The sequence below is a fragment of the Hyperolius riggenbachi genome, chromosome 4, assembly GCF_040937935.1.
Source record: "Hyperolius riggenbachi isolate aHypRig1 chromosome 4, aHypRig1.pri, whole genome shotgun sequence".
Lineage (NCBI taxonomy): Eukaryota > Metazoa > Chordata > Amphibia > Anura > Hyperoliidae > Hyperolius > Hyperolius riggenbachi.
In genome coordinates, this window is record NC_090649.1 from 396,699,640 (window position 1) to 396,726,618 (window position 26,979).

Below are 26,979 nucleotides of genomic sequence, written 5' to 3' on the forward strand. Positions count from 1 at the left end.
AGTATAGGTTAGCCAGGTCTAGTTGCAGTCAGTATAGGTAGCCGGCTATAGGTCCCCCCAGTATAGGTAGCCAGACATAGGTGCTCCAGTATAGGTAGTGGGCTATAGGTCCCCCCAGTATAGGTAGCCAGGCATAGGTGCCCCAGTATAATTGCCCCCAGTATACGTTAGCCAGGTATGTTCCTCCAGTATAGGTATCCAGTATAATTGCCCCCATTATAGGTTAGATAGGCAGTTGCCCCTGGTATAGGTTAGATAGGTAGGTGCCCCAGTACAGGTTAGCTAGGTGGGTGCCTCTAATATACGTAGTGCCTCCAGTATAGGTATCCAGTATAATTGCCCCCAGCATAGGTTAGATAGGTAGGTGCCCCCAGTATAGGTTAGTTAGGTAGGTGCCTCCAATATAGGTAGCCAGTATAATGCCACCAGTATAGGCTAGCTAGGTAGGCGCCCCCAGTATAGGTTAGTTAGGTAGGTGCCTCCAATATAGGTAGCCAGTATAGTTGCCACCAGTATAGGCTAGCTAGGTAGGCGCCTCCAGTATAGGTTAGTTATGTAGGTGTCCGCAGTATAGGCTAGCTAGGTAGGAGCCCCCAGTATAGGTTAGCTAGGTCAGTGCCTGCAGTATAGGTTAGCTAGGTAGGTGCCCGCAGTATAGGTTAGATAGGTAGGTGCCCCCAGTATAGGTTATATAGGTAGGTGCCCCAGTATAGTTTAAATAGGTAGCTTCCCCCAGTATACATTAGATAGGTAGGTTCCCCCAGTATGGGTTGGCTAGGTAGGTTCCCCCAGTATAGGTAGGTGCCCCCAGTATAGGTTAGATAGGTAGATTCCCCCAGTATAGGTTAGATAGGTAGGTTCCCCCAGTATAGGTTATATAGGTAGGTGCCCCCAGTGTATAGTCTAGATAGGTAGCTTCCCCCAGTATAGGCTAGGTAGGTAGGTGCCCGCAGTATAGGTAGGTTCCCCCAGTATGGGTTGGCTAGGTAGGTTCCCCCAGTATAGGTAGGTGCCCCCAGTATAGGTTAGATAGGTAGGTTCCCCCAGTATAGGTTAGATAGGTAGGTTCCCCCAGTATAGGCTTTATAGGTAGGTGCCCCCAGTATAGTTTCGATAGGTAGTTTCCCTCAGTATAGGTTAGGTAGGTAGGTGCCCCCCCTCATAATGGAGAGGGGAGTCCCAGCCATGGGGAGGGCAGCCCGACCTCTCCCTCCCTTCCTCTCCCCAGGCCGCCCTCCGTGCTCCCCCTCGGACTGCAGAGTAATTAGCGCAGGGAAGCGCTGTATACAGCTACTCACCTCCCTGGTTCCAATCGCCGCTCACTCGCTGCTGGTCTTCTCCTCTCTGCATAGACGCTGAAACACACGCTGCTTCCTGTTCAGCGTGTGTATCAGCGGCTATGCAGAGGAGGAGAAGACCAGCGGCGATTGGAACCAGGGAGGTGAATAGCTGTATACAGTAACAGCGCTTCCCAGCACTAATTACTCTGCAGTCCGAGGGGGGAGCACGGAGGGCGGCCTGGGGAGAGGAAGGGAGGGAGAGGCCGGGCTTCCCTCACTGCGGCTCCCCCCTCCATCACAGCGCCCCCTCCCTCTGCGCTCAGGACTGCCGCACGGCTGCATGGCCCCTAGAAACGGGCCTGGAGGCATGTGTATAGAGATGCAGGGAAGCGTACAGCAATCTGACCACTAGTAATGGTGACGGTAGTGTGCATCACCTAGGTAATGCGCGCATTGCTAGAGTAGCTTGTGGTACGTTACATGCATAACACGCGTTACTCCCCTGCATCAATACCTGAATTATTTAAGTAACGCAGGTTGCACTAATTGTCACCATTGATAATGGTAAAATTGCTGTGTGCTCCCTGCGCACGGCAACTTTACAGGACTTGTGCGTATGCCCCAAAATAACACAATGAAAGTAATTTCTCCATTCGCCGCAGGCGCAGTCTGGCCGTGCACACTCCCCCACTTGTCCCTTCAACACTTGTTGGATCAATAAGCCTGAAGGGCTGATCAAGATTTTTTTTTTTTATTGATCTCAGGCTTCCTTTAAATAAATCAAAGACAAAATGAGTCTATTTAGCATCCCTGTTATGATTATTTCCAGATTAAGGGTCTAAAAGGGGTGCAATTTTTGCAAACCTTTAGACCCTGAAAACAAGAAAAAAAAACATACCACAGAGAGATCTGCAGCAGCTCCTGCATATATCTCACTCAGGCACAGGATTACCACTTTGAACTGCGTATTTTGTCCCGTGCCTGACTCGGGATTACTGCTAAGGAGGTTAAAGGGGAACTGAAGAGAGAGGTATATGGAGGCTGTCATGTTTATTTCCTTTTAAGCAATACCAGTTCCCTGGCAGCCCTGCTGATCCTCTGCCTCTTATACTATTAACCATAGCCCCTGAACAAGCATTCAGCAGATCAGGTGTTTCAGTGGTTCAGACTTTAAAGTCAGATCTGACAAGACTAGCTGCATGCTTGTTTCTGGTTTTATTCAGATACTACTGCAGAGAAATAGACCAGCAGGGCTGCCAGGCAACTGGTATTGATTAAAAGGAAATAAACATGACAGCCTCCATATAGCTCTCTCTTCAGTTCCCCTTTAAAGTCCTAGTTTTTCTCCTGGACTGTAGCATTGCACACAAATTTGTCATATTTGATGCAGCTGTTCCAGATAAATTCCTTTTGGAAAGGGTAGTCACATGACTCAGAAATCTGTGTACAAAGTATACAGCTCACAACTATCCCACTTTTGCAACCAAATCCTTCTGCCCTTATTTCTTCCTCATGTGTCCCTTTTTCAGGTCTGATGCACACATCTGTGTAAATATATTTATTCCTTTTAATCTCATTCTCTGAATTGATGTATTGTTTGTTTTTGAAATGCTGATATAAAGGATCATCAATGGTGATAGAAGAACCAGTGTAGTTTGAAAAATATAAAACATGTCAATTGCTGGTGATCCCGCGGCCACAACTCTGCAGAGTTCCACTCTGCTCAATATGTAATAAAACACTTTACATGATGCTTTCCCCCCCATTAAGTTGCAATCCTGTTTTTCCTGTTTTACACAAAGCCTTATTGAGAACCTAGTCCAATGGTGCCCATACACGATACAATAAAAACGTTCGATTTTCCCATTTTTTCGATCTAAATGATCGAATCGAATGAAAGTAGAACAAAAATTTTTTCGATCATGAAATTCAAACGATTATTCCATTTTTTTCGAAAAAAATCTGATCGGACTTGATGGAAAAATCTTTATGTTCGATCTAACGGAATAATCGAACTAAATTGTCTAATCGGAAAAAAATGAAATATTGTACCATGTATGGCCACCATAACTCTTTGTGGTTAGCACTGCACCCACAACTCAGTGTGTAATCAAGCATTTGACCCTACCTACACCTTCCCCATGTGTATAAAATCCAGATTTGTCTGCAATAAGAAACCAATGCTCTTATTTAACCTTTTTATAAAGACACCAGGGAGGGTGTGGGAAGGGTATATGCTTTATTACACACTGGGCAAGGAAGAACTAGACAGGCATTGAAATAAGACTCTTTTGAGCTGAAGTGCTGGTTACAAAGAACTGAACGTATTGACAGCAGCACAGAGGAGGGGGGTAGGAACAATTCTTTTTTCACTCTTAAAAATTGGCTGGTGACCCCTCCCAGCTCCCCCCTGATTACCCCATTTGGGTGATGATGGGATAAGGGGAGGAGTTTGGACATAAAACAGACTGCTGTTCAGTACAGCCATGTAGTTACTAAACATTACCACACACTGTAAACTCCATTAACTAGATAAAAAAAAATAGATAATGCAGAAAGGGATTATGTGCAATGTACAGACCATTGTGCATTGCAAATGATGATACATTCCACAAAATGTGCACAAAAACCACAAGCTTTGGCTAGTGCATCAAAAGTTGTTTTGTGCTGTGAGCAGCCATGTGAGACTGCTAACCTCCCAGCAACCCTCTCGGTATTGCAACATTTGGGGCAAAGTCTTCTGCACATTTCTGGCTTCTGACTGCTACCTGATATTCAATAATCTATGGCACAAAATAGGCTATTAGGCTAGAAACCCACTAGGAGGACTTTTCTGAGCGCTTTGTGATTTGAAAAGCTCTAGCTAATGTAATGCTATGGGTGTGATCCCACTTGAGTGATGTGATTTTATAAAAATCCCCCATAGCATTGCATTACCAAGAGCTTTTTCAAATCACTCACGCTTACAAAGCGCTCCCAGTGGGTTTCTGGCCTTACAGAATTTTTATTTTTATTTTGGATAATATGGAAAGGGGTAATACCCCTGGGGGTTCACTGCTGTCTCTGTCACTATGAAAGACATATTTTGCCACTTCCTGTCTTTGGGATATCCATGGAGCTTTGTAGAAAAAATATGAAACCTGACAGACAAGCAAGGAAGGCACAGAAATAAAGACTTGGGATTTCTTACTTTTGTGCACTGTACAAAAAGTGTTTCATCTGGTGCTGCCTCTGTATCTATTTAACTCAAGTTAGGCTTAAAGTGTACACAAGGTGATATGTGACATGATGAGATAAATGTGTATGTACAGTGCAAAACATATTAACAACCAGGCTGTTTTACTTGTTTTATTTTTCTGCCTGAAATAGTTAATTTTTAGGCATGGAAGTGACAGCTTCTGTCTTGTCAGTACCTCGTTGGAAATATAGTAAACATCACTGATAAGCAAATTACAACCATAAAAGCTTTCCTGGCAGAATACAAGTTCTGTGCGGGGGGAGATAGGAAAAGGTTAATAGTTCATGTATTTTCATTTAGGGATACTTAATAGGCTGCCACTGAGCAGAGGCAACAAAATATTCAATCTACTTTGTTAATGTTTAAACATAGAATAAAACCATCGGATATCTAAAAAAAAGGTCATTTTTAGAATGGGAGGATAAATACATTTTTTTGTCTCCACAGTTTATTTTCACCTCGGGTTCACTTTGAAAGCAAACCTGTAGCGGAAAGAATTTTTTTTTTTTTTTTTTTGCATAATGGTGCTATGGTTGGTGTTGTCTGTTAATTTTTACCATGATTTGAGGGTGCCAAATCTTGATGTGCATGTGCAACTTAACCTCTTGAGGACTGCTGTGTTAAACCCCCCTAAAGACCAGGCACATTTTCATTAAAATGGCCACTGCAGCTTTAAGGCCAAGCTGCAGGACCGCAAAACTCAGCACACAAGTGATTCCTCCCCCCTTTTCTCCCCACCAACAGAGCTCTCTGTTGGTGGGGTCTGATCGCCCCCCAGTGTTTGTTTGTTTATTTGTGTTTGGGTTTTTTTTGTTTTTTTTAAATAAAAACGGTGTTTTTTCCCCCTCTTGTATAGCCCCCTCCCTCCCTCCCCCCGCCGGCCAATCCCTGTGATCAGCTGTCATAGGCTTCAGCCTATGACAGCCGATCGCCTCCGTGGCTCAGGAGGGGACAGCCAGGAGGGGACACGGCTGTCCCCAGTACAGCGCTGCTGCTGATCGCAGCACTGTACGGGTAGTTAGACAGCGATTACGCCGTCTAACAGTCTCCCGAATGGCAATAGCCGCTCGGAGACTGAAGAGGGGGCGGAGCTCCGCCCTCCGAGAATGAGATGCACGCGCAGTCTGCGTGCGATCTCATTCAAAACAGAGCGCCAGGACTTTACGCCAATTGGCGTTAGGCGGTCCTGTGGCTACCGCCACGGCCACGCCTATCGGCGTGACACGGTCGGCTAAAGGTGAAATAAAGACATATTTGGGTGTTGCAGGTTGTCTAATTCTTTTTGAGGCCTAGGGCTTGTGCAAGCTATAACCTGGTGCTGTTGTTGCCAATGTAACCATACCTGTACTCTTGCAGTGATCTCTGAACTCATTATTTCATGCAAGAGTTGTATTATCCTTGTACTGCTCAAGTCCTGGTCTTAGGCAAATAACGATAAAAACAGAGATTAAGATACAGTTAAAACAGATTAAAAGAGAGGTAGCGGAGGACTCACCCCCAGGTATTTCAGACAAAATATGCCTGTTCCAAATCACTTTTTCTCCAAGTTTTCCCGTAGTTGATATTTACACATCTTATCAATAAAATTCCTTTAAAGGGAATCTGAAGTGAAAATAAATTTATGAAATAATGAATTGTATGTGTAGTACAGCTAATTAACCTCCTCAGCGGTATGGACGAATATATCCGTCCATCACCGCCGGAGGTCGCCGCTCAGGCCCTGCTGGGCCGATTTTCATCAAATAAAAAGCAGCACACGCAGCCGGCACTTTGCCAGCCGCGTGTGCTGCCTGATCGCCGCCGCTCTGCGGCGATCCGCCGCGAGCAGCGGCAAAAGAGGGTCCCCCCAGCCGCACCGAGCCCTGCGCAGCCGGAACAAAAGTTCCGGTCAGCGCTAAGGGCTGGATCGGAGGCGGCTGACGTCAGGACGTCGGCTGACGTCCATGACGTCACTCCGCTCGTCGCTATGGCGACGATGTAAGCAAAACAAGGAAGGCTGCTCATTGCGGCCTTCCTTGTTTATTCTGGTCGCCAGAGGCGATCAGAATGACGCTTCCGGAGCGCCCTCTAGTGGGCTTTCATGCAGCCAACTTTCAGTTGGCTGCATGAAACAGTTTTTTTTAATAAAAAAAAAACCCTCCCGCAGCCGCCCTGGCGATCTTAATAGACCGCCAGGGAAGTTAATAGAACATTAGTAGCACAGTAACCAGCTTCATATTGTTTCCAGTACAGAAAGAGTTAAGCAACTTCACTTGTTATCTATGCAAAAGAGCTTCTCTGAGCTCTCTAGCTAATTTAGTCAGAGAGCAGTGCTATTTTCTGAAGCACTTATACATCAAAGTAACAGTGAAAGACAATTTCAGATAAGATTCTACTGCAGGGAAGTTCAAAGGGTCATTAACCCTGCTCTGTTTCATAGTTTATAACACAGCGTGGTTTGTAATTTGCACGTATGATAGAATGATGTGCAATGCTATGAAAAAAAAGCAAACAAAAGAGGATCTGCAAACCAGACTTGGCTGATGAAAATCCACAATAAAACCACAGGATCAACTGACGCGTATCGGGCCTACAATTTGCCCTTAGTCATAGTTAAAGTGAGCCTGTTAAGGAGAAGGCTTTATATAGGTGAGAGCTATGGGGAAAAAAGCTATGCACCTGAGAATAAAAACATGAGACTCTTTTCTTTGCTACTAATGTTTTACTAATTATTCATACTACGCATACAATTCATTATATCATACTTTTTTTTTTTTTATTTCACTTTAGTGCAACAAAATACTCAGAATAATTTTGACAGTACTTTTTCAATACTTTTTGATACTTTTTCAATTGCAGAGTTATTTTAACAGAAGATGAAAAATGATCTCCTATGAGAAACTTAGGAGAAAAAGTGAATTGGATCGCGCCCATTGGCCCCTTTCGCCTTTTCTTCTACCATTTCTCCTACATGATATTTTCACACCCTATCAATAAAATGCCTTTTATGTCGCCAGCAAGCAGGAAAATACTTCTGACTGTACTTTTTCACTTACTTTTTGTTACATTTTCAGTTGCAGCGTTGCTGAAAAAATATTTTAAACATTAGATGAAAAATTATCTCTTGGGAGAAAAAGTGAATTGAATAAGAGCCAATGGCCTCGATTCATAAAGCATTACCTCATGCGGTAATGCTGAAAACAGCAGACTTTCCAGACCACTTAGCAAAGTGTCAATTCATAAAGGCTGTTACCGCATGAGAAGCTGACATTACCGACCAGGGAGATAAATTACCGACTTGGTTGTAGTTACCGCCAACACATGTCAGTAAATTGTCAGCAAATGCCAATTCATAAAGCCTTCAACAAGCGGTAAGCCTGGCGGTAGTTACCGACACCTCTAGTGAGGCGTTAACAAGTTACCGACAGCTCTGATGAATGCAAAGTGCAGAGAGCCGAAGTCTGTTTGAGTCATCTGTGGAGAGAGCCGTCTGTGTGAGTCATTTGAGCAGGCAGGGAAAGACTGTGTGAGTCATCTGTCTGAGTCATCTGTGGAGAGAGCCAGAGAGCCATCTGCGTGAGTCATTTGAGCAGGAAGGGAAAGACTGTGTGAGTCATCTGTCTGAGTCATTTGTGCAGAGAGCCGTCTGTGCGAGTCATTTCTGCAGGGCAAAGAGAGAATCGAGACACTGCTCTACTCTACCGCTCAATGGGCTGCGGTAATTTACAGACCTCCAAGGGCAGCTGGGAAAATCTTTATGAATTAGCACACAGACCGGGAAAATACAGAGTGTGGTATTTTCCCGACAAGATTTTTTTATCACACTGCTGTTTATGAATCGAGGTCCAATGGGTCTAGTTGTAAAAAAACAAGTTTTATTTTCACTTAAAAAAAAACCTTATGCGATGCGTTTCGCGGTTCACAGGAAAACCCACCTCCTTAGGAAGTGGAGAAGTATTAGCATCCCTCTGCATCATTTTTAGGCTTAGGTGACATTCACTGTGGTGCGATATGGTGCGGCATAATGGCCACTTTGTAACGCGGTATGCTGCACTGCAATGCACCACCTATGCATCCTTCACAGTGTGGCGGGTGTGTTCTGGTATAACGGCATGCGGCATACAGTGAACCATACTTTTCATTGACTGCATTTTTTACTGTATATGGCGCAAAGTGCAGATAACATACAGTGTCACTTTCACATTCCCTTGCATCTTCCCCTGTGAATGTAGTCCTTGTGATATCAGCTTTAAAATCATGCACATGCCGCGACGGGAGTGGTAGAGGGGTCCTCCTGGTTTTCTCCTAGGTGATATGTTCACACCTTTTCATAAAATGCCATTTAACCACTTGAGGACCGCAGTGTTAAACCCCCCTAAAGACCAGGCCATTTTTCACTAAATGGGCCATTGCAGCTTTAAGGCCTCGCTGCAGGGCTGCACAACTCAGCACACAAGTGGTTCCCCCCCTTCCTTTTCTCCCCACTAATAGAGCTTTCTGTTGGTGGGGTCTGATCGCCCCCAAGATGTTATTATAAATTATATTTATTTGGGTTTTTTTTAAACAAAAATGTGTATTTTTTTCTTATTTATGTGTTCCCCGCTTCTTCCCTCCCACAGCCAGCCAATCACTGCGATCGGCTGTCATAGGCTTCAGCCTATGACAGCGGATAGCTTCTGTCTCGCCCAGGGGGGCAGCCGTGTCACATGGCTGTCCCCAGTGCAGCGTTGCCGTGGATCGCATCGCTGTACAGACTAATTAGATGGCAGTTTCACTGTCTAACAGTCTCCTAGCGGCAATCGAGTCATTCAAGCATGGATGTGCAATCTCCTGCAAAACAGGCCCGCAGGACCTTACGTCGATCGGCGTTAAGCGGTCCTGGGGCTGCCGCCGTGGCCACGCCCATCGGCGTGAAGCGGTCGGCTAGAGGTAAAACTTTCAGCGGGCAAGAAAATAGACCAAAGAATTTTGATAGTACTTTTTTACCAACTTTTAGGTACTTTGGTACTGAAAAAATATTTTAAAGCCAATATGAACACTATCTCCTTAGAGATAACTCAGTACTAATACCTACTTTTTGGTACTTTTTCAATTGCAGAGTGCTGAAAATGTATTTTAAACAGTACATGAAAAAATATGTCCAAGGAGAAAAGTGAATTGGATCGGGACCATTATCTTTTGCTTCTGTTTACACTGCAGAAATTACTCAGCAGCAACCCCCTTTTTCTATATAGATGTCAACAGCACTTGCATAGAGACATAACTATGAGTACACAGGGCCGTTTTAACCTATGTAAAGGCAGTAGCAAAAGTTTGAGACAGGTTACTTGAGTAAAAACCAGAACACATTGTAGCCTTGGTTTATGTATTAGTAGAAGTACAGTACAGTGCATATTGGGCTAGACCAAGACCTTTTTTAATCAAAGGCATTCCAGGCCATTTGCCTAGAGTGCCATTGGTCCTGGAGGAGCACCATGCTACTGAGTTAAGCCCACCCCTGAATGAAGCTTCACCTCCCACATGTGTTCGATCACCTGCTTTCACTGCATGTGTGCTGCAGCAGGAAGTTTGGTGTCCTGAAGAGCAGCAGCATCGCTGGTCCCAGGAGGAGCAGACATGAGAAAGTGTGGATACTGTAAGTTTCAGGCAGCCCCAGCTGCATCCCACTGTGCCTCCTTCTGTCCCCCATTGTGCCTCCTTCAGTCTCCCTGTGCATCGCTCTGTCCCACTGTGCCTCTCTCTGTCTCACTGTGCCTCTCTCTGTTCCACTGTGTTACCTTCTGTCCCCCATTGTGCCTCCTTCTGTCCCCCATTGTGCCTCCTTCTGTCCCCCTTTGTGCCTCCCTCTGTCCCCCTATGCCACTATCTGTCCCTTTGTGCCACTATCTGTCCCACCTTCTCTCCCCCAAACCCAGTGTGTAAATACAGAGCATAGTACAGAAGAAGCTAGAGTCCAGCGCTGTGCCTGTGTGACCATCCTGTCTGTCTCTTGCTCCCTCTAGTGCTAGCACCTCACTCTCCTCATGTTGCATGTATTTACACTACATGCAGTAGTAGATGCTGGGCACTAGGTCAAGTGGTGAATGGACAGGCGGCAGCACAGCACTAGACTCCAGCAGAGGTGTTAGAGCACAGCTTCTGCTGTGCTATACTCTGCATTTACACACTGGGCTGCGGAGTGCAGGAAGGGGGGGGGGAGGGGACAATGAAATGCAACAGGATCAGCGAGTGGTTTGTATCTCGGGGACTCCATTTATTATACATCTACCTTATATGGCACATCATGGTTTATACTCTCTAGTGCGTGTGTGCGTGTTTGTTTGAGGGTTTTTTTCAAGGGGGGAGGGGGCGGGGGGGTGAGACAGGACTTCTTGCCTGGGGTGACAAGGAGGCTAGAAATGACCCTTGGTTTGACATGCCTGTATCTTAAAAAGTGTCTAAACTAAAGCATGCAAGTATATAGCATTATTGATCAGGGCTACATTTTAACATGAGAGCATCATATACAATAAAATCTAACTGTCCCTGCGTACACTCCTGTCCCTGTGTCCGTGGGTTTGCGCTACTGCGCATGTGCCGCACGGACAGCTTTTAGGACAGGAGGATGAAGCCAGGGAAGTGGACTTGTGTGCGCAAGTGGCGGGCGCGTGCGCATGCACACTGACAAACGGCGGTGGCAGCGATCAGAGAAAGAGACCTAGAGCTCGTTTTTAAACAGGCTTAGGTCTACTAGTTTAGTTATAAGTGCAATAAGTACTTATAACTAAGTTTGCCAAGTATATTCTTCAGTTTCTTTATTGCTTTTCCTGCAATGGTTATAGGGAAATCGAAGCTTTGATTTATAGTACAGATCAGATCAGATCAGATCTTTAAATTCAGTGTAATACAAGAAACAGTCTGTAAGACTTCACCACAGTGGTATACAGGCCTTCTATATTCTTGTAGTTACCATCACCCAAAGGAATAAAAGTGACTTTTATTCCTTTGGGTGATGGTGACTACAACAATATAGGAGGCCTGTATACCACTGTGGTGAAGTCTTTATTGTATTACACTGAATTTGAAGCTCTGCAATGATTTGTACTATAATTCTTGGGACTTTGGACATTTACAATCTTCAGCTGCGATAATTTGTATAGTCCCCGCTGGCGCTGATAGAGTTTGTTGAAGCTTTGATTTAGTCAGAAAATGGTTGGTTTTTGTGGGCAAATATACTTTAGTTTAGTTTGCAACTGTCTTGAAAATACAGCCATTTTTTGTGTCATTTTACTGGCCTGAAATCTCTGCTGAAAATATTTTTTGTGTTATCTGACTTGTGTAACATTACGTGAACAACAAATGATGTGTTAAAATAAAACATTTTTGCTTAAAAACTATTGATTGCACACTCAATCCCTGAAAAGCCCTATGATTGTTCCAAAATGACATAGAATATATTTTGCTCCAGTATCTTAAAAAAAAAAGAAAAAGAAAACTCCCCTACACAAAATTGATTTCTGCGAGTTAAAGATACAGAATGTTTTATTCTTTTTCATAATAAATATATGATAAAATATTGCCAACAAATTAGAAAAAAAAACTGACTACCAAAGTGCTTCAATACATAAATATAAAAAGGCTAAACGACAAGCCTGAGTTGATAACAATTTAAAGACAATTAGAATATTTACAAAACACTGACTTATTTCCTCCCAAAATATAGTCATTGTCTCTGCAGAAATACAGCCTCTAGTCAGAGAATTTAGTGTACATTGTATTTTCTATGCATAGATTATATAGAATAGTGTGATAAGCATGACCCTTGTTAGTTTTAATCAAAATGTATTTTTATTTACAAAATAAAAGTGAATAAGACTCCCATTTTATTTGAATTGGTTCATGTTCTAAGGTTGATAAAAAGTAAGGAATGGTTCACCAAAAAGTTAAATGTTACAGTGTTTGTGTTTTTTAACTGCTTTGCATGGAATTGGGTATTTGATATAAATGCAGATTAACTTCATCAAAAAACAAAATATTCCTTTAGTACATCAACAAAATGCATGATATCTGAATGGCTTGTTGCAACATTTAATTTCTTGTTAAATTTAGACTCCCTCGAAATCAATATATTGCAAAAATCCAAGTTGACAGCGAGGAGGTTAATATTTTGTAAACAAGTGCTTAAGATCTGGTGCTTTGCCCCAGTGTTATTCAGAATAAAATTAAGCTGTGAAATTGGAAATTTCTATACTTCAATTATAAAATGTCATACAGATGAAATAAAAAATGTAAAATTGTGAATGCTTTCAGTAACTTTCATTTAATCATTAATTTCACTGTGATTCCGTACTTGGATAATGGAAAATTAAAGATTAACAGAATGGCATAACAAAATGGGAACTATTACTAATAAAATGTACTGGGGGTTAGCAAAGCAAACCGCTTGTTTGGGATAATGATGACTAGTGGCTTCCTGAGTTACTTCACATTTGTTTGGAAAAAAAACGTAAAAGATAATAATGACTAATAAGGAGTATGTAGGGAGGAAAGGCAAGGGGAGTCTTTCCCAGTAAACTAGGTTTACATCAGGTAAGTTTTGCTCTGCCCCACACCACTTTTAACATATGGACCCCTATTCAATTCCCTTTTTCTCCTAGGGTAATATTTAATTACGCCTTATCAATAAAATGCCTTTAAAGCCTCCACCATGGAAGAAAATACTCAAAATAATTTTTGATAGTACTTTGTCACCTACTTTATGGTACTTTTTCTATTGCAAAGTGCTGAAAAATTATTTTGAACAGAAGATTAAATTTTTTTCCTAGGAGAAAACTTAGGAGAACGAGTGAATTGAATAAGGGCCATATTCTTTTTGCGAGTTAGTTATGGTCCCAGTATTACAGAAAATATTGCCTTATAACTTTGACAGTACCCGTGCTATATTTTTCCTGCGTATTGCTTTTTTTCCTTAAAGAAATGTCCTAAAGGAGTACTTTTTATTCTGAACTGTGCTCATTTTAAATGCTCTATCATACTTTGGGAAGTTGTTGAGTTTTGGTGAATTCTATTTAGTAAATCAGCTCTTAAATATATTATTGCCTCTAGACATGTGATTATGACCGCTTTTGGAATAAAGATTGTCAAATTTAAAATGAATGTAATCATATCAGTATTATGAATATGGTGTTTGATGACTACATACAATGAACCATCTAACATACATGCATATTAGCAAGCTCTTGTGCAAAATGTAAGATATTAATATTGAAGATCATATAATTTATAGCCTAAATATACAGTTATGTGTGCTAAAATCATATTGATTTGTTCGATTTATTTTTTTTCACAACTATTTCTGAAATTGCATTGAACTGGTTATTTTACTTTGTATGTTAGGGAAAAAAAACAAAAAAATAATTTACACAATTAAAATATTAGCTTATATACTGATGGGAAGAATATCCTAATAAAAATGTCTTGCTATAAAACTGACTTTTACAAAAATCTTCAGAAAATATTTTGAAATAGTTATATGATAAAGTCCATGACCATGGTTTGACATCAGTGCATGATGACATTTCCTCCTTATTCCAAAACCTCACTACCTGCTTCTTTTTCCTGAAATAAGAAACAGCTTGTTTAGTGTTCAGTGTCAATGAGATCACTCTGATTGTCTCTAGTGGATGTATGTCTTATATTGCATGGTGCATCTTGCTTTGCTGTGCTTGAAAGGTCAATGGCTCTGTCTTCTGAAGTGTCCATTGTATTGTTTCGGTCATGTGTGCTCCTCTGGCATTCTGAAGGTTTGGATAAAACTGTTTCAATGGAATGATCCACCCTGCAGTTATCTGTTGTCATTTCTTCCATTTCTGGTTTTCGATTAAGGTCTACGGACTTCTTGTGCATTCCTAGGAACACAAGAAAGGCAAAAACACAACAGTTATTAACAATTAGTGAATACAGACTTGCAACTATATATCTGTAATAATGAATCTACCAAAGGCTTAAATCTGCAACTTTAATTTTATGTTATTTTTGTAAACAGAAATATTGTATAAAGTAAAATCATTTATTTGTTAGGAACCATTCAGCGTGTTATTAAAAAACAATGTACAGAGTTTTTTTTGGCAGGCTTTTTTATGGTTTACAGATGGGATTGTTTATTTGCAATGAATATCAACCCATAGTTCAGGGCATAAGCAGACTAGACCTCCATTTGGCTGCATTTAGCTACAAAAATAATTTTCTGAGCCATAAAACGTTGACTTAAGTATTTTATTTCATCAAAAAACAACAACAGAAATGTGTGCATTTTCATTTTAGCCCAGCTTCAAACCACAGCCTAGAATGTCTACATCCCATTCACATGTCTCATAGGATTGGAGTTCTCTTTGAAAGACCATTCACATTGAATCCCTAAAATGACTCCATGATCATTGACATTAGATTTATTAAGTAATGATGTGCAAAGTAAATAAAATCAGTGCAAGCAGATCTGAGAGTACCGAAATTAGCTCAAATTAGAGATGATTTCTTGCTGTGGAGTATTATCCAGATCTCACACCAATGCACCAATGCTCAGTGCTCGGCCGTGCTGAATAATCTGGATGGAAAGCCAACCTCATGCATGTTACCTGCATGCTCAACTAATTTTCAACACTAAATCCTCACCCAGTAGCCATGGAGCACAGGAGCCAACCAGTCCATTTTTTGCCGAGTTGATGATGGATTCAGGCAGTGGGATTGAGTGTCTCACCATAGCACCATAGAGCCCGTACTCAGCCATAACACTGCTTCTACCCCAACACTTCTCACGTTTCCTCCATTTAGCTCTCCTGTTCTGGAACCAAACCTGTAATTCAAGTGTAAAAGAAAAATATCAATAGAACAGTTCACAATGAGGGTCTCCAGATATTTTCGAATTTCATCATATGGCCTTCAATTTAGTGCGTGGTTGACAACGCTACAATGAAAGGACCATGTTGAAAACGTGGGCATAATAAAAGCAACCCTATAATGTTCAGTGCGGGCTTCCCCAAAAAGTACAGTTTAGTAAAATTATACAAATGAGCTATCATTTTTTTTGTCAAGTGTGCATTGCAAAGGGATACCAGAAACTTTGTCTGTTACAGTAGTTCCAATAATTATTTGCATAAAGAGGGTAAGAGGATACAAGTGTGAAGTAACATCTTCTATCATAGATCACTATTATAAAAACTTTTCTAATATGTTTTAAACATATAGGTCCATATGCAATTCATTGTATCACCTGTGTTATCTCCTAGGAGATAATTTTCATCTTCTCTATAAACTAAATTTTCAGCATTTAACAATTGAAAAAGTACCCAAAAGTTGATGAAAATGTACTATCAAATTTATTTTGAATATTGTCTTGCTTAATGGTTACTTAAAAGGCATTTTAAAACAAATTGTAAAACATTACCTAGGAGAAAACGCAGGAGAAAAAGTGAATTGCATATGGGCCTAAAAATAGTAATGTGGTTTAAGACCGTAAACAATAAAAACCGTTGTCTATATATAAAAACACAAAAATGGGGGTGATAAGCTGATGTGCTTTCAGTATTAGAGGTGTATTAATGGTATACAAGATCACATATACTAGTGTTTTCACTGTTACCTGTATCCTGTCCTCAGGTAATTCTGTCTTGAGAGCCAGCATTTCTCTGGCATACACGTCAGGATAATGAGCTTCATTGAAGGCTTTCTCTAATTCCTCCAACTGGTGAGCAGTAAACACAGTTCTGTAGGAACAAACAAGCACAGAACTCTATTAGATGTCACTGCTATCCACACGAAACAATGCTGCAGCACAACAACTTTATTGCAAGGTCTAGATTGTGCACAATCAGGGGAACAGGTTTGTATAAGCCTTTGTTTGGCGGAACCACAGTCTACGGTTCATTAAAAACAAAATAAAGCAAAGCTGAGCATTTCAATTTCTAAATTTGACTGTTCTCCCCTTGATGGCAAGACAATTAATTTCACCCAATAAAGAGATATCCAATAATTTACCTTTTTAAAATTGTGCTTACAATTAGTGAATATGTTCCACTTTTTATAATGTATTAACAAAAATATTATAGGTAAAAGTGGTGCAAATACATGGCATCAAACAAGCACATTCCTGTAAAGTAATATGTGCAGTCAAATCAAAAACTTCAAGTTCTAGACCAGGTTCCTCCTCCGGAACTATACTTTTTGTACTTTGTAGAATGAACCATTTTATTTCATCACAATGTATTTATGTTACCTGTGTCGTCGTTTCTTGCGTTTGGCTTGGGAACCAGATGCCTTCAGATCACTCTTGTCTCCAAGAAGGCTGTCATCATCTGAAAATACAATAGTTGTTTATTATTACTCTGTTTAAAGAATTATTACCATCATTTTTATTACTATTATGTTTGATTTATAGAGCACCACCAACTTCCGTGGCTCTATCATATAATGCATGGCTGGTTTGAACTTAGTTTTAACAGCTTTCGTTGTAGAGTATTGTTAAGCATACTCAACAAAGTTATTTATTTAGTGGTTGCGTGTAGCAGAGTGAATTTATATGTTCACTTGTCCTAAGCACCTCATAGAGTAAATCAGCAAGCAACAGTATGTACAGATAAAAGGGGAAAGTTGTGCCTGTCAAACCTTTCTCATCCTTTCAGCACCACTGAAAGGTCACACACGCTGGACAGCTCTCCCGTCCAGTGGCGACAAAAGCTCATTTCTCATTGCAATCACTTTCTCAAGCTGCTGCTGCTGCTGCTGCAACCCCTCTCTGGCATCTAAACACAGCTTAGGTGATAATTAACTTTAAATAACAAAACAGCTCTTGGCAAGAGGGATGACACAATGATTCTTACATACTTAAGTATGCTTTACAAGGAGATTTGTGGTAGTTAGGCATAATTACAGCAAAGCACTTTCTCTCGTAGCAGTGAAACTGAAGTTCAATGAACTGATCTCATTTTTAATAGCACAATCTCAAGTGTTACTGAATAGCAAAACAAAAACAAAAAAACAGCCACAATCAACATGATTTGGTTACAGAAAGTTTGAGTATATATAAAATCATTGGGTATTTTACCAGAAATGTTTTCCTTGTGCTTCTCTGAACTATGAAGATACTGGTGATCTGCTCTGGGCTGGAGAAATGGGATGTGTGTTGGGAGCAGACAGGTAGCCCCAGCGGGTTGTTGAGATGCAAAACCACACAGAAACCCCAAGCCAAGGGGCAGTGAGCCATTAGCCAAAGACACCCCACCAAGACCACTTCCAGGTCCGTCACAGCTAGGCAGTGATACCGATGGTGGCTGCAGTTCTGCTTCTAGACCAAGCAGGTCAGTTATAGCAAAGCCTTTGGATCTCATTGTAGGTCCATGAAACCGTCCTGACTTCTCGTTCCCTGCACTTGGTGCCAGGATCTTCACTTTTGATTTCCCCTCTGAGATATCATCTCGACCCGTCATGACTGTGCGGATATGCATAAAGTTTACTTTCTCTTTTGCTGCTACCCGTCTGATCAGAATGATGGAAGAGGTCAGTGCCAAGCAGGGGGTTTTTATGCGGCTCCCTGGCCCAATAAGCTCTCAGACATGCCCCTTGTCGTGTAGAGAGAGGGTTCCACCTCCTGCTCAATCCCACAGGATTAATTGGCACCAATTCACCCCCCAGACCATCCATCTCAATCCGATAAATTCCCTGGCTCTAGCCTCCTCTTTCTGTCTCCCTCCTCCTTGTGGTCATTTTTTTTTCTACACAGGATGACAGATTTCACTTAACTTTACATCTGTTGAGGAGACCCTTTGTCTATCAGTGAATGGCACATAGCGACCTAACACAGTGAGTTAAAACCCCCTCCCTTTCATTGCCCTCTGATTGATTCTGACACATAACTACCAGACCACAACAGGGGGTACTGATATTACCAACACCAGGAGAAAAGAGGGAGGAAGGACAAGGCTAACTCTGCTGATGATCAAGTGACCAGTGATCCTGCAAGTTTAGGGTTAATCCTTGCGTGAACTAAAAAGAAGAAACAACTTAAATCCAACTTGGTTAAGTGTAAATATATAAGTAATATACCTATAACATCATCCACGCCTTACATAACTATGTATTCTGTAATTATTTCCAACATTATTGCGTGACTTTAAGTTTATTATATTATATAGCTTATGAAGAAGTGGTCATGCTTGACATTGTGGCCAGTTCAAAAGCAACCAACAGTGCAGAGGTTTGTTAACACTCACATCTCTCATCACATATTCTGTAAAATAGTTACACTCTCTAAGCACATAAAAAGAATAATAATAAAAAATGTTATATGCTCATACAGCAAATTTACCCTTTAAATTTAGAGAGATATTTGGTTGCACAATGTATGATAACAAACCTTGACATTGACCCACTAACAACATTTCATGGCAGCTATCATGTGTAAATATTAACACAAACATTGGGAAGAGTTTTGCACATGAAGCACAAAAGCACAATCAAATATTGAATCATACGCTTATCAATGCGTTCTTTCATGTGTTGGTTACATGCGTAAACTTTGCTTTATACTTCAGTGCAAGCGTAATTTTACATTAGTTTAGGTACAAATATCTGCTGCTTGCATGGCAATTTAGCATTTTTTTAATGAACGTGTGGGAATTTTAGTAATATACGTATGTTTACATGCATAAACAGTTACTACACTACAACATGAAAAAAAATAATGTGACATTAAGGTCACCAAAATTAGGCCTCAAGGTTGGCACAAAAATGTGTGCATAAAACTATTGCAGCATAATGCAGGTTCCTCATCAACCCCACTTGACTCAATGTATTCTGCAAGTACAACAGAGCAAAATATTCAGTGCATAGATTTAAAATAATTTGTCGTAAACACCTCGGAGAGTAAACCAGTAAATAACAGAGGAAAATTCAAACACTTTTTGCTAATGTGTAGCTCCACCTGGAACAATGTTCACCAGGCAAAACAGCTCTGCACACCTAGGCCCATATGCAATTATTTTTTTCACCTGTGTCATCTACTAGGAGATAATTTTCATATTCTGTTTAAAATATTTTTTTAAAGAGGAACTCCAGTGAAAATAATGTCATAAAAAAGTGCTTCATTTTTACAATAATTATGTATAAATGATTTAGTCAGTGTTTGCCCATTGTAAAATAGTTTAAATCCCTGATTTATATTCTGACATTTATCACATGGTGACATTGTTACTGCTGGCAAGTAATGCAGCTGCTGCTTGCTGATTTGGCAGTTGAAAACAGCTGCAAACAGCTATTTCCCACAATGCAACATGGTTCACAGACAGGAAACTGCCAAGAGTACGTACTCAGAATTTCTTTGTGGGAGGGGTTTCACCACAATATCAGCCATTCAGCGCCCCCTGATGGTCTGTTTGTGAAGCAACAAGTGGCTTCAGAACTATGAGCTATCCAATAGTAATGCAGGTTTCTCAAGGGGCTCTATTTATAAAGAAGACAAAATAGTGTAGTGATTATTCACTCTTTTTCACCACTGATCATTTTATAAGAGAGCAGTGACAACTTAATTAATTTTACGTTAACTTTACTTCACATACAATAGCACTCTTATAGCACTCAAAGCGCATATTTCTCAGATCAATACAGGGTTGCAGACTGGACTGTGTTACAGAGGAAGCAGTCAGGTGTTCACAATTGTCAGATTATCCAGTTGGCATTTCAGTTTGAACTTAAATGCGTCCAGGGATGGAGATGTCCTGATTGAGTGTGGCAGGGAGTTCCAAAGTGTAGGAGCAGCATGACTGAAAGCTCTGTCTCCAAAGGTTTTGAGGTGGACTATGGGGCTGACTAAGTTATTAGATTTTTAGATTTTTTTGTTTTAAGATTGGGGGGGGGGCGCTAATACAGTTGTAACAAATCCTTCAGGTATCCAGGGCCCCAAGTATGCAAGGGTTTGAATGACAATTAGCCAATCTTAAATAGAATTCTCCATTTTATGGGTAGCCAATAGAGCGAGCGAAGAGTTGGTGTTATGTGGCAATGGCGGGGAGGGCTTGTTAACAGCCTTGCAGCGACATTGTGTAAAAAATTGCAGGCGGTGCATGTCTTTGTTTGGAAGGCCTGCATAGAGAAAATTGCAGAAGTCCAACCGTGTTGTGATGTAGGCTTGAACTAGGGTTGGAAGATATTCTGGAGTGCTTAATTTTTGCAATGTCCTTAGGTGAAAGAAGATTTAATTCCTGAAGCTTAATTCACCATCACTCACACCCAGGCTGTGCTCAAGGTCTGAGTTGTTCAGGTATGAGCTCCATATCTTTAGTGTTGCTGGCTGAGCGTGAGACTGGAGCTGCTTTGCTGTTAAACGCTGACCTCCAACAACAAGAACCTCAGTTTTGTCAGCATTTCATTTTAGCCAGCTATCATTCATCCACTCCTGAAGCTCAGCTAAGGACGCGTTTATTTGTGGAGTAGGGCCTGTTAAGCCAGATTTGAATGATAAATATAGCTGGGTGTAATCTGCATAGCAATTATATGTCAGACCATATTTTTGGATGATTTTTATTGTTGGTATATTTGTATTGAATCAGTTTGTTTTGTCATACAATCATATCTTAACATGTGTGGCCAGTAATATACGTTTGGAATGCATTTATTTTTTGTTATACATCACTATTGTATTGTGGTTTTCAATTTTTTTTAAGCGGGGTGAAAGATAAATTGTGATGATAACCACAAAATGGCAAATTATAAAGGAGCTTTTATAATCACTTTACAAATAGGCCCATAAGGATGATTTTATGCACACGGTAGGTAAGCAGTCTATTAATGAAGGTGGAGATAGTATTTATCTCAATCAAAATGTTGTTTTTATTAATGTCTTCACAGGTATTTATGCCCATTCGTCTTTAGCAATGAGCTCCAAATATTTCAGGTTGCAGGGTCTTCTTGCCATCACCCTGATCTTTAGCTCCCTCCACAGATTCTCAATTGGATTCAAATCAGGACTCTGGCTGGGCCACTCCAAAACGTTAATGTTGTCTGCTAACCATTTCTTCACCACTTTTGCTGTGTGTTTTGGGTCATTGTCATGCTGAAATGTCCACCACGTGAGCCAAAGGCCAAGTTTCTCTGCAGACTGCCTGATGTTAACGTTGAGAATCCTTATGTATTGCTCTTTTTTCATGGTGCCTGTGAGGAAACGCGGAAAAGCCGCCGCAAGGGCTCAGAGTGAGGCGGCTGTTTCCGCGTCCAACATGGCGGCACGACGTGGAGAAACCGCCGCATGCCGCATGGACAGAGCGGCGGATTCCGCGTTGGAGGCGGCAGATTACACAGATAGCAGAGCGACTGACAGTGCAGCCGGACGCGGGGAAACCGCCACTCCCTTGGAGAGCGGGGCGGCGGTCCCCGCGCTTGAATCGGGGATTACATTGCAAGACATGTCTGGTGTGGCTAGGACTGCTAGTCCACACAGATTCAGAAGGACGCGCGCTGAGAGGCAGAGCTTATATGACAGCCAGAAAAGAGTCAGCTGACCAGGCTGGTCAGCTGACAATTTCACCACTTGCCATTGGTCCAGCACTTAGAGGAGGCGCCGGAGAGCACCTTACTATATATACTGGGTGCTGGGCATTCTCTGGTTGTCTGCCATTGCGATCACAACGTGGTAGCACTCAGACCTTGTTTGTATCTGTGTTCTAGCATAGTTTCCAAAGGTGTTGACATCAAGGCGTTCACACCTTAGCATTAGGAACATTGCATTGTATTATTTGTTATGACCTTCCGCCTGTCTGACGATCCCTCTGAACTCTGATCTTGTACCTTGCTATTTCTGATATCCTGTTGCCAAACTCTGCTCGTTCCTGACTCTGTATTCGCATCCTGATTCTGTACTTTATCTGTCTGTGTGTTAACGACCTGGCTTGCCGACCTCGAGAACTGGCCTTACTGTTAGAGGCAGTTCCCAGACCTGTTAGTGACACCCTCCCTCTTGGGTGTCACTCACGCTCTGACCTTCCTACCCTCAGCCTAGCCCCTCCCTCCTGGAGAGTCTAGGCCATAGGAAGGAACCCACTTCTGGAGAAGTGCTCAAAGTATACTGTTGCATAAACACTCACTCACTTGTTCTCCCTGGTGTCCAGAGGTTAGTAGATATATCTGATTATCGGTGATACTGCAGATCACCAATAATCGGGTATATTCTGTATTCCTGGTGAGACTGCAGTTCACCGGTAATCAGACCCTCTCTGTGTTACACCGATCATTACAGTGCCGTTTACTGTCTGTGATTAGGTTCCCTGGACCATCGGCTGAAAAACACCCCCGAAGCATTAGGTTCCTACCATATTGTTTGACAGTGGGGATGGTGTTCTTTGGGTTAAACGCGTCTCCTTTTTCTTGCCAAATGAAGGAAACATCATTGTGACCAAACAATTTAATTTTTGTTTCATCTGACCATAACCATGGGCATCTGCACATACGGCAAAACCGGGCATCTGCCCGAGCCTGGCCGCCCGCTGCCCCCCCCCCCTGGCCGCGTGCCCGTGCAGCCAGAAGGAGGAGAGCAGCGCAGAGAAGAGAGAGAGCTATGGGCACAGTGGGGAAGGGCGGACGTCTCCCCCCCCCCTTCCCTCACCTTAGGGGGCTCTCTCTCCCTCGCTGTCCCCTCCGGAATGAAGTGTGCAGCGGCTGGGCAGCGGGCGGAACTTACCTCGTCTCGCTCCTGTGCCGGAAGTTCTGGTGCTGCACTCTGGTCTGGATCAGAGCAGAGTAGCGGCTAATCCATCCGGCGCGTGCGACGAGGGGAGGTAAGTTCTGCCCGCTGCCAGCCGCTGCACACTTCATTCCGGACTCCGGAGGGGAGAGGGAGAGAGGGAGGGAGAGCCCCCTAAGGTGAGTGCCCATAGCTCTCCCTCTTCTCTGCGCTGCTCCCCTCCTGCTGGGGCACACATGGCCACTTTTTCTGGGGACATATCCCCCTGGCTACATATACTGGGACATATCCCCCTGGCTACATATACTGGGGACATATACCCCTGGCTACATATACTGGGACATATACCCCCTGCCTACATATACTGGGACATATCCCCCTGGCTACATATACTGGGACATATCCCCCTGGCTACATATACTGGGACATATACCCCTGGCTACATATACTGGGACATATACCCCCTGCCTACATATACTGGAACATATACCCCTGCCTACATATACTGGGACATATCCCCCTGGCTACATATACTGGGACATATACCCCTGCCTACATATACTGGGACATATACCCCTGCCTACATATGCTGGGACATATCCCCCTGGCTACATATACTGGGACATATACCCCCTGCCTACATATACTGGGACATATACCCCCTGCCTACATATACTGGGACATATACCCCTGCCTACATATACTGGGACATATCCCCCTGGCTACATATACTGGGACATATCCCCCTGGCTACATATACTGGGACATATACCCCTGCCTACATATACTGGGACATATACCCCTGCCTACATATACTGGGACATATACTCCCTGCCTACATATACTGGGACATATCCCCCTGGCTACATATACTGGGACATATCCCCCTGGCTACATATACTGGGACATATACCCCTGCCTACATATACTGGGATATATCCCCCTGGCTACATGTACTGGGACATATCCCCCTGGCTACATATACTGGGACATATACCCCTGCCTACATATACTGGGATATATCCCCCTGGCTACATGTACTGGGACATATCCCCCTGGCTACATATACTGGGACATATACCCCCTGCCTACATATATGCCAGCGCTGCGTAATATGTTGGCGCTTTATAAATACAACAAATAAACAAATAAATAAATATACCCCCTGCCTACATATACTGGGACATATCCCCCTGGCTACATATACTGGGACATATTCCCCTGGCTACATATACTGGGACATATCCCCCTGGCTACATATACTGGGACATATACCCCTGCCTACATATGCTGGGACATATCCCCCTGGCTACATATACTGGGACATATACCCCCTGCCTACATATACTGGGACATATACCCCTGCCTACATATACTGGGACATATCCCCCTGGCTACATATACTGGGACATATCCCCCTGGCTACATATACTGGGACATTTACCCCTGCCTACATATACTGGGACATATACCCCTGCCTACATATACTGGGACATATACTCCCTGCCTACATATACTGGGACATATCCCCCTGGCTACATATACTGGGACATATCCCCCTGGCTACATATACTGGGACATATACCCCTGCCTACATATACTGGGATATATCCCCCTGGCTACATGTACTGGGACATATCCCCCTGGCTACATATACTGGGACATATACCCCCTGCCTACATATATGCCAGCGCTGCGTAATATGTTGGCGCTTTATAAATACAACAAATAAATAAATAAATAAATATACCCCCTGCCTACATATACTGGGACATATCCCCCTGGCTACATATACTGGGACATATCCCCCTGGCTACATATACTGGGACATATACCCCTGGCTACATATACTGGGACATATCCCCCTGGCTACATATACTGGGACATATACCCCCTGGCTACATTTACTGGGACATATCCCCCTGGCTACATATACTGGGACATATTCCCCCTGCCTACATATACTGGGACATATACCCCCTGCCTACATATACTGGGACATATCCCCCTGGCTACATATACTGGGACATATCCCCCTGGCTACATATACTGGGACATATACCCCTGCCTACATATACTGGGACATATACCTCTGCCTACATATACTGGGACATATCCCCCTGGCTACATTTACTGGGACATATCCCCCTGGCTACATATACTGGAACATATTCCCCCTGCCTACATATACTGGGACATATACCCCCTGCCTACATATACTGGGACATATCCCCCTGGCTACATATACTGGGACATATCCCCCTGGCTACATATACTGGGACATATACCCCTGCCTACATATACTGGGACATATTCCCCTGCCTACATATACTGGGACATATCCCCCTGGCTATATGTACTGGGACATATACCCCCTGCCTACATATACGGGGACATATACCCCCTGCCTACATATACTGGGACAAATCCCCCTGGCTACATATACTGGGACATATCCCCCTGGCTACATATACTGGGACATATACCCCCTGCCTACATATACGGGGACATATACCCCCTGCCTACATATACTGGGACAAATCCCCCTGGCTACATATACTGGGACATATACCCCTGCCTACATATACTGGGCACATATACCCCTGCCTACATATACTGGGCACATATACCCCTGACTACATATACTGGGCACATATACCCCTGGCTACCTGTTCTGGGGACATCTCTACCCCTGGCTACCAGTTCTGGGGACATCTATACCGCTGGCCACCTATTCTGGGGACACCTATAGACCTGGGGCTACCTATTTTCGGGGAACCACTGCTGTCAGATTGAGTGTATTTTGGGGAACTGCTGCCAGGTGAGAGGTGTCTACATATTAAGGGGGCATTCTGCCTATTTATGTGAAAAGCTGTCTATTTATGTGCCTCATGAGTATGACTGCTGAATTTGTCTTGTTGCGGGCCTCATGGTTACCGACTTTGTCTTGTTGGGGGCCTCATGATTTGTTGGGGGCCTCAAGATTGCTGAATTTGTCTTGTTGGGGGCCTCATGATTTCTGAATTTGTCTTGTTGGGGTCCTCATGATTGCTGAATTTGTCTTGTTGGGGGCCTCATGATTGCTGAGTTGGTCATGTTGGGGGCCTCATGATTGCTGAATTTCTCTTGATGGGGGGGCCCTCATGATTGCTGAATTTGTCTTGTTGGAGATCACATGATTGCTAACTGAGAGACTATGGAAAAAGCTGAATCATCATCATATGAGACAATAGCATTAAACCTACTTTTTCCGCTTTTTAAAACAGAAAATGAAACTCGGAGGTTCTAAAAAAAATGAATAATTTTTTCAGGAGTACGATGGATGAAATTGTTTATCTTCACAGTTTATTTTCAACTTAATTTTCCATAATGTTCATGTATGAGTTAAAACGTTTGTATTTAGTTTAAATTGCTGTTGGCACTTTGTGATAGTAAAGTGACTTTGCAGTTTGGACACCCGACCTCCAAAAGGTTCGCCACCACTGTCCTAATCTAATGTCCCACCATTGCTTAGTTCATGTAAACTTGTCTCCACCCACGACCACACCCACATTCTGGTTTATGACCACACCCATTTTTCGGCATGCCGTAGCTCAATTTTTTGGCGCGCGTACACCAAGCCAGATTTGCTGCCTTTTTGCTCCCCACTTTTTGCCCCCCCCCTGGAAAATTTTCTGCGGACGCCCATGACCATAACACAGAAGACCAGAGGTCTACCTTGTCCAGATTAGCATTTGCAAAGGCCAAGCAAGCTCTTATGTGCCTTATCTGGAGAAGTG

At 42.6% G+C, this 26,979-nt stretch overlaps 2 protein-coding genes and 1 long non-coding RNA gene across 4 annotated transcripts in view; 1 reads left to right on the forward strand and 2 right to left on the reverse strand.

The window, feature by feature from the left end:
• ABHD12 (abhydrolase domain containing 12, lysophospholipase) overlaps positions 1-26,979 on the reverse strand; it is a 1,393,598-nt gene that overhangs the window by 611,802 nt on the left and 754,817 nt on the right. The window lies entirely within an intron of this gene.
• The window catches only part of LOC137504176 (uncharacterized), a 152,051-nt gene that overhangs the window by 119,657 nt on the left and 5,415 nt on the right, over positions 1-26,979 (forward strand). The window lies entirely within an intron of this gene.
• VSX1 (visual system homeobox 1) lies at positions 12,001-18,029 on the reverse strand. Its single transcript, XM_068232235.1, has 5 exons — positions 17,576-18,029; positions 16,748-16,826; positions 16,115-16,238; positions 15,148-15,328; positions 12,001-14,384 (listed from the first exon to the last, which is right to left on the reverse strand). Exons 1-5 carry the CDS (start codon positions 17,973-17,975, stop codon positions 14,116-14,118), a joined length of 1,053 nt encoding a protein of 350 aa, XP_068088336.1. The 5' UTR covers positions 17,976-18,029; the 3' UTR covers positions 12,001-14,115.

Coding starts and splice junctions, on each gene's coding strand:
- VSX1 (XM_068232235.1), bottom strand. CDS start 17,975: ATGCATATCCGCACAGTCATGACGGGTCGAGATGATATCTCAGAGGGG. Junction 16,827..17,575: donor GCACAAGGAAAACATTTCTG/GTAAAATACCCA, acceptor TTGTATTTTCAG/ATGATGACAGCCTTCTTGGA. Junction 14,385..15,147: donor CTGTGCTCCATGGCTACTGG/GTGAGGATTTAG, acceptor TTGTGTTCCTAG/GAATGCACAAGAAGTCCGTA.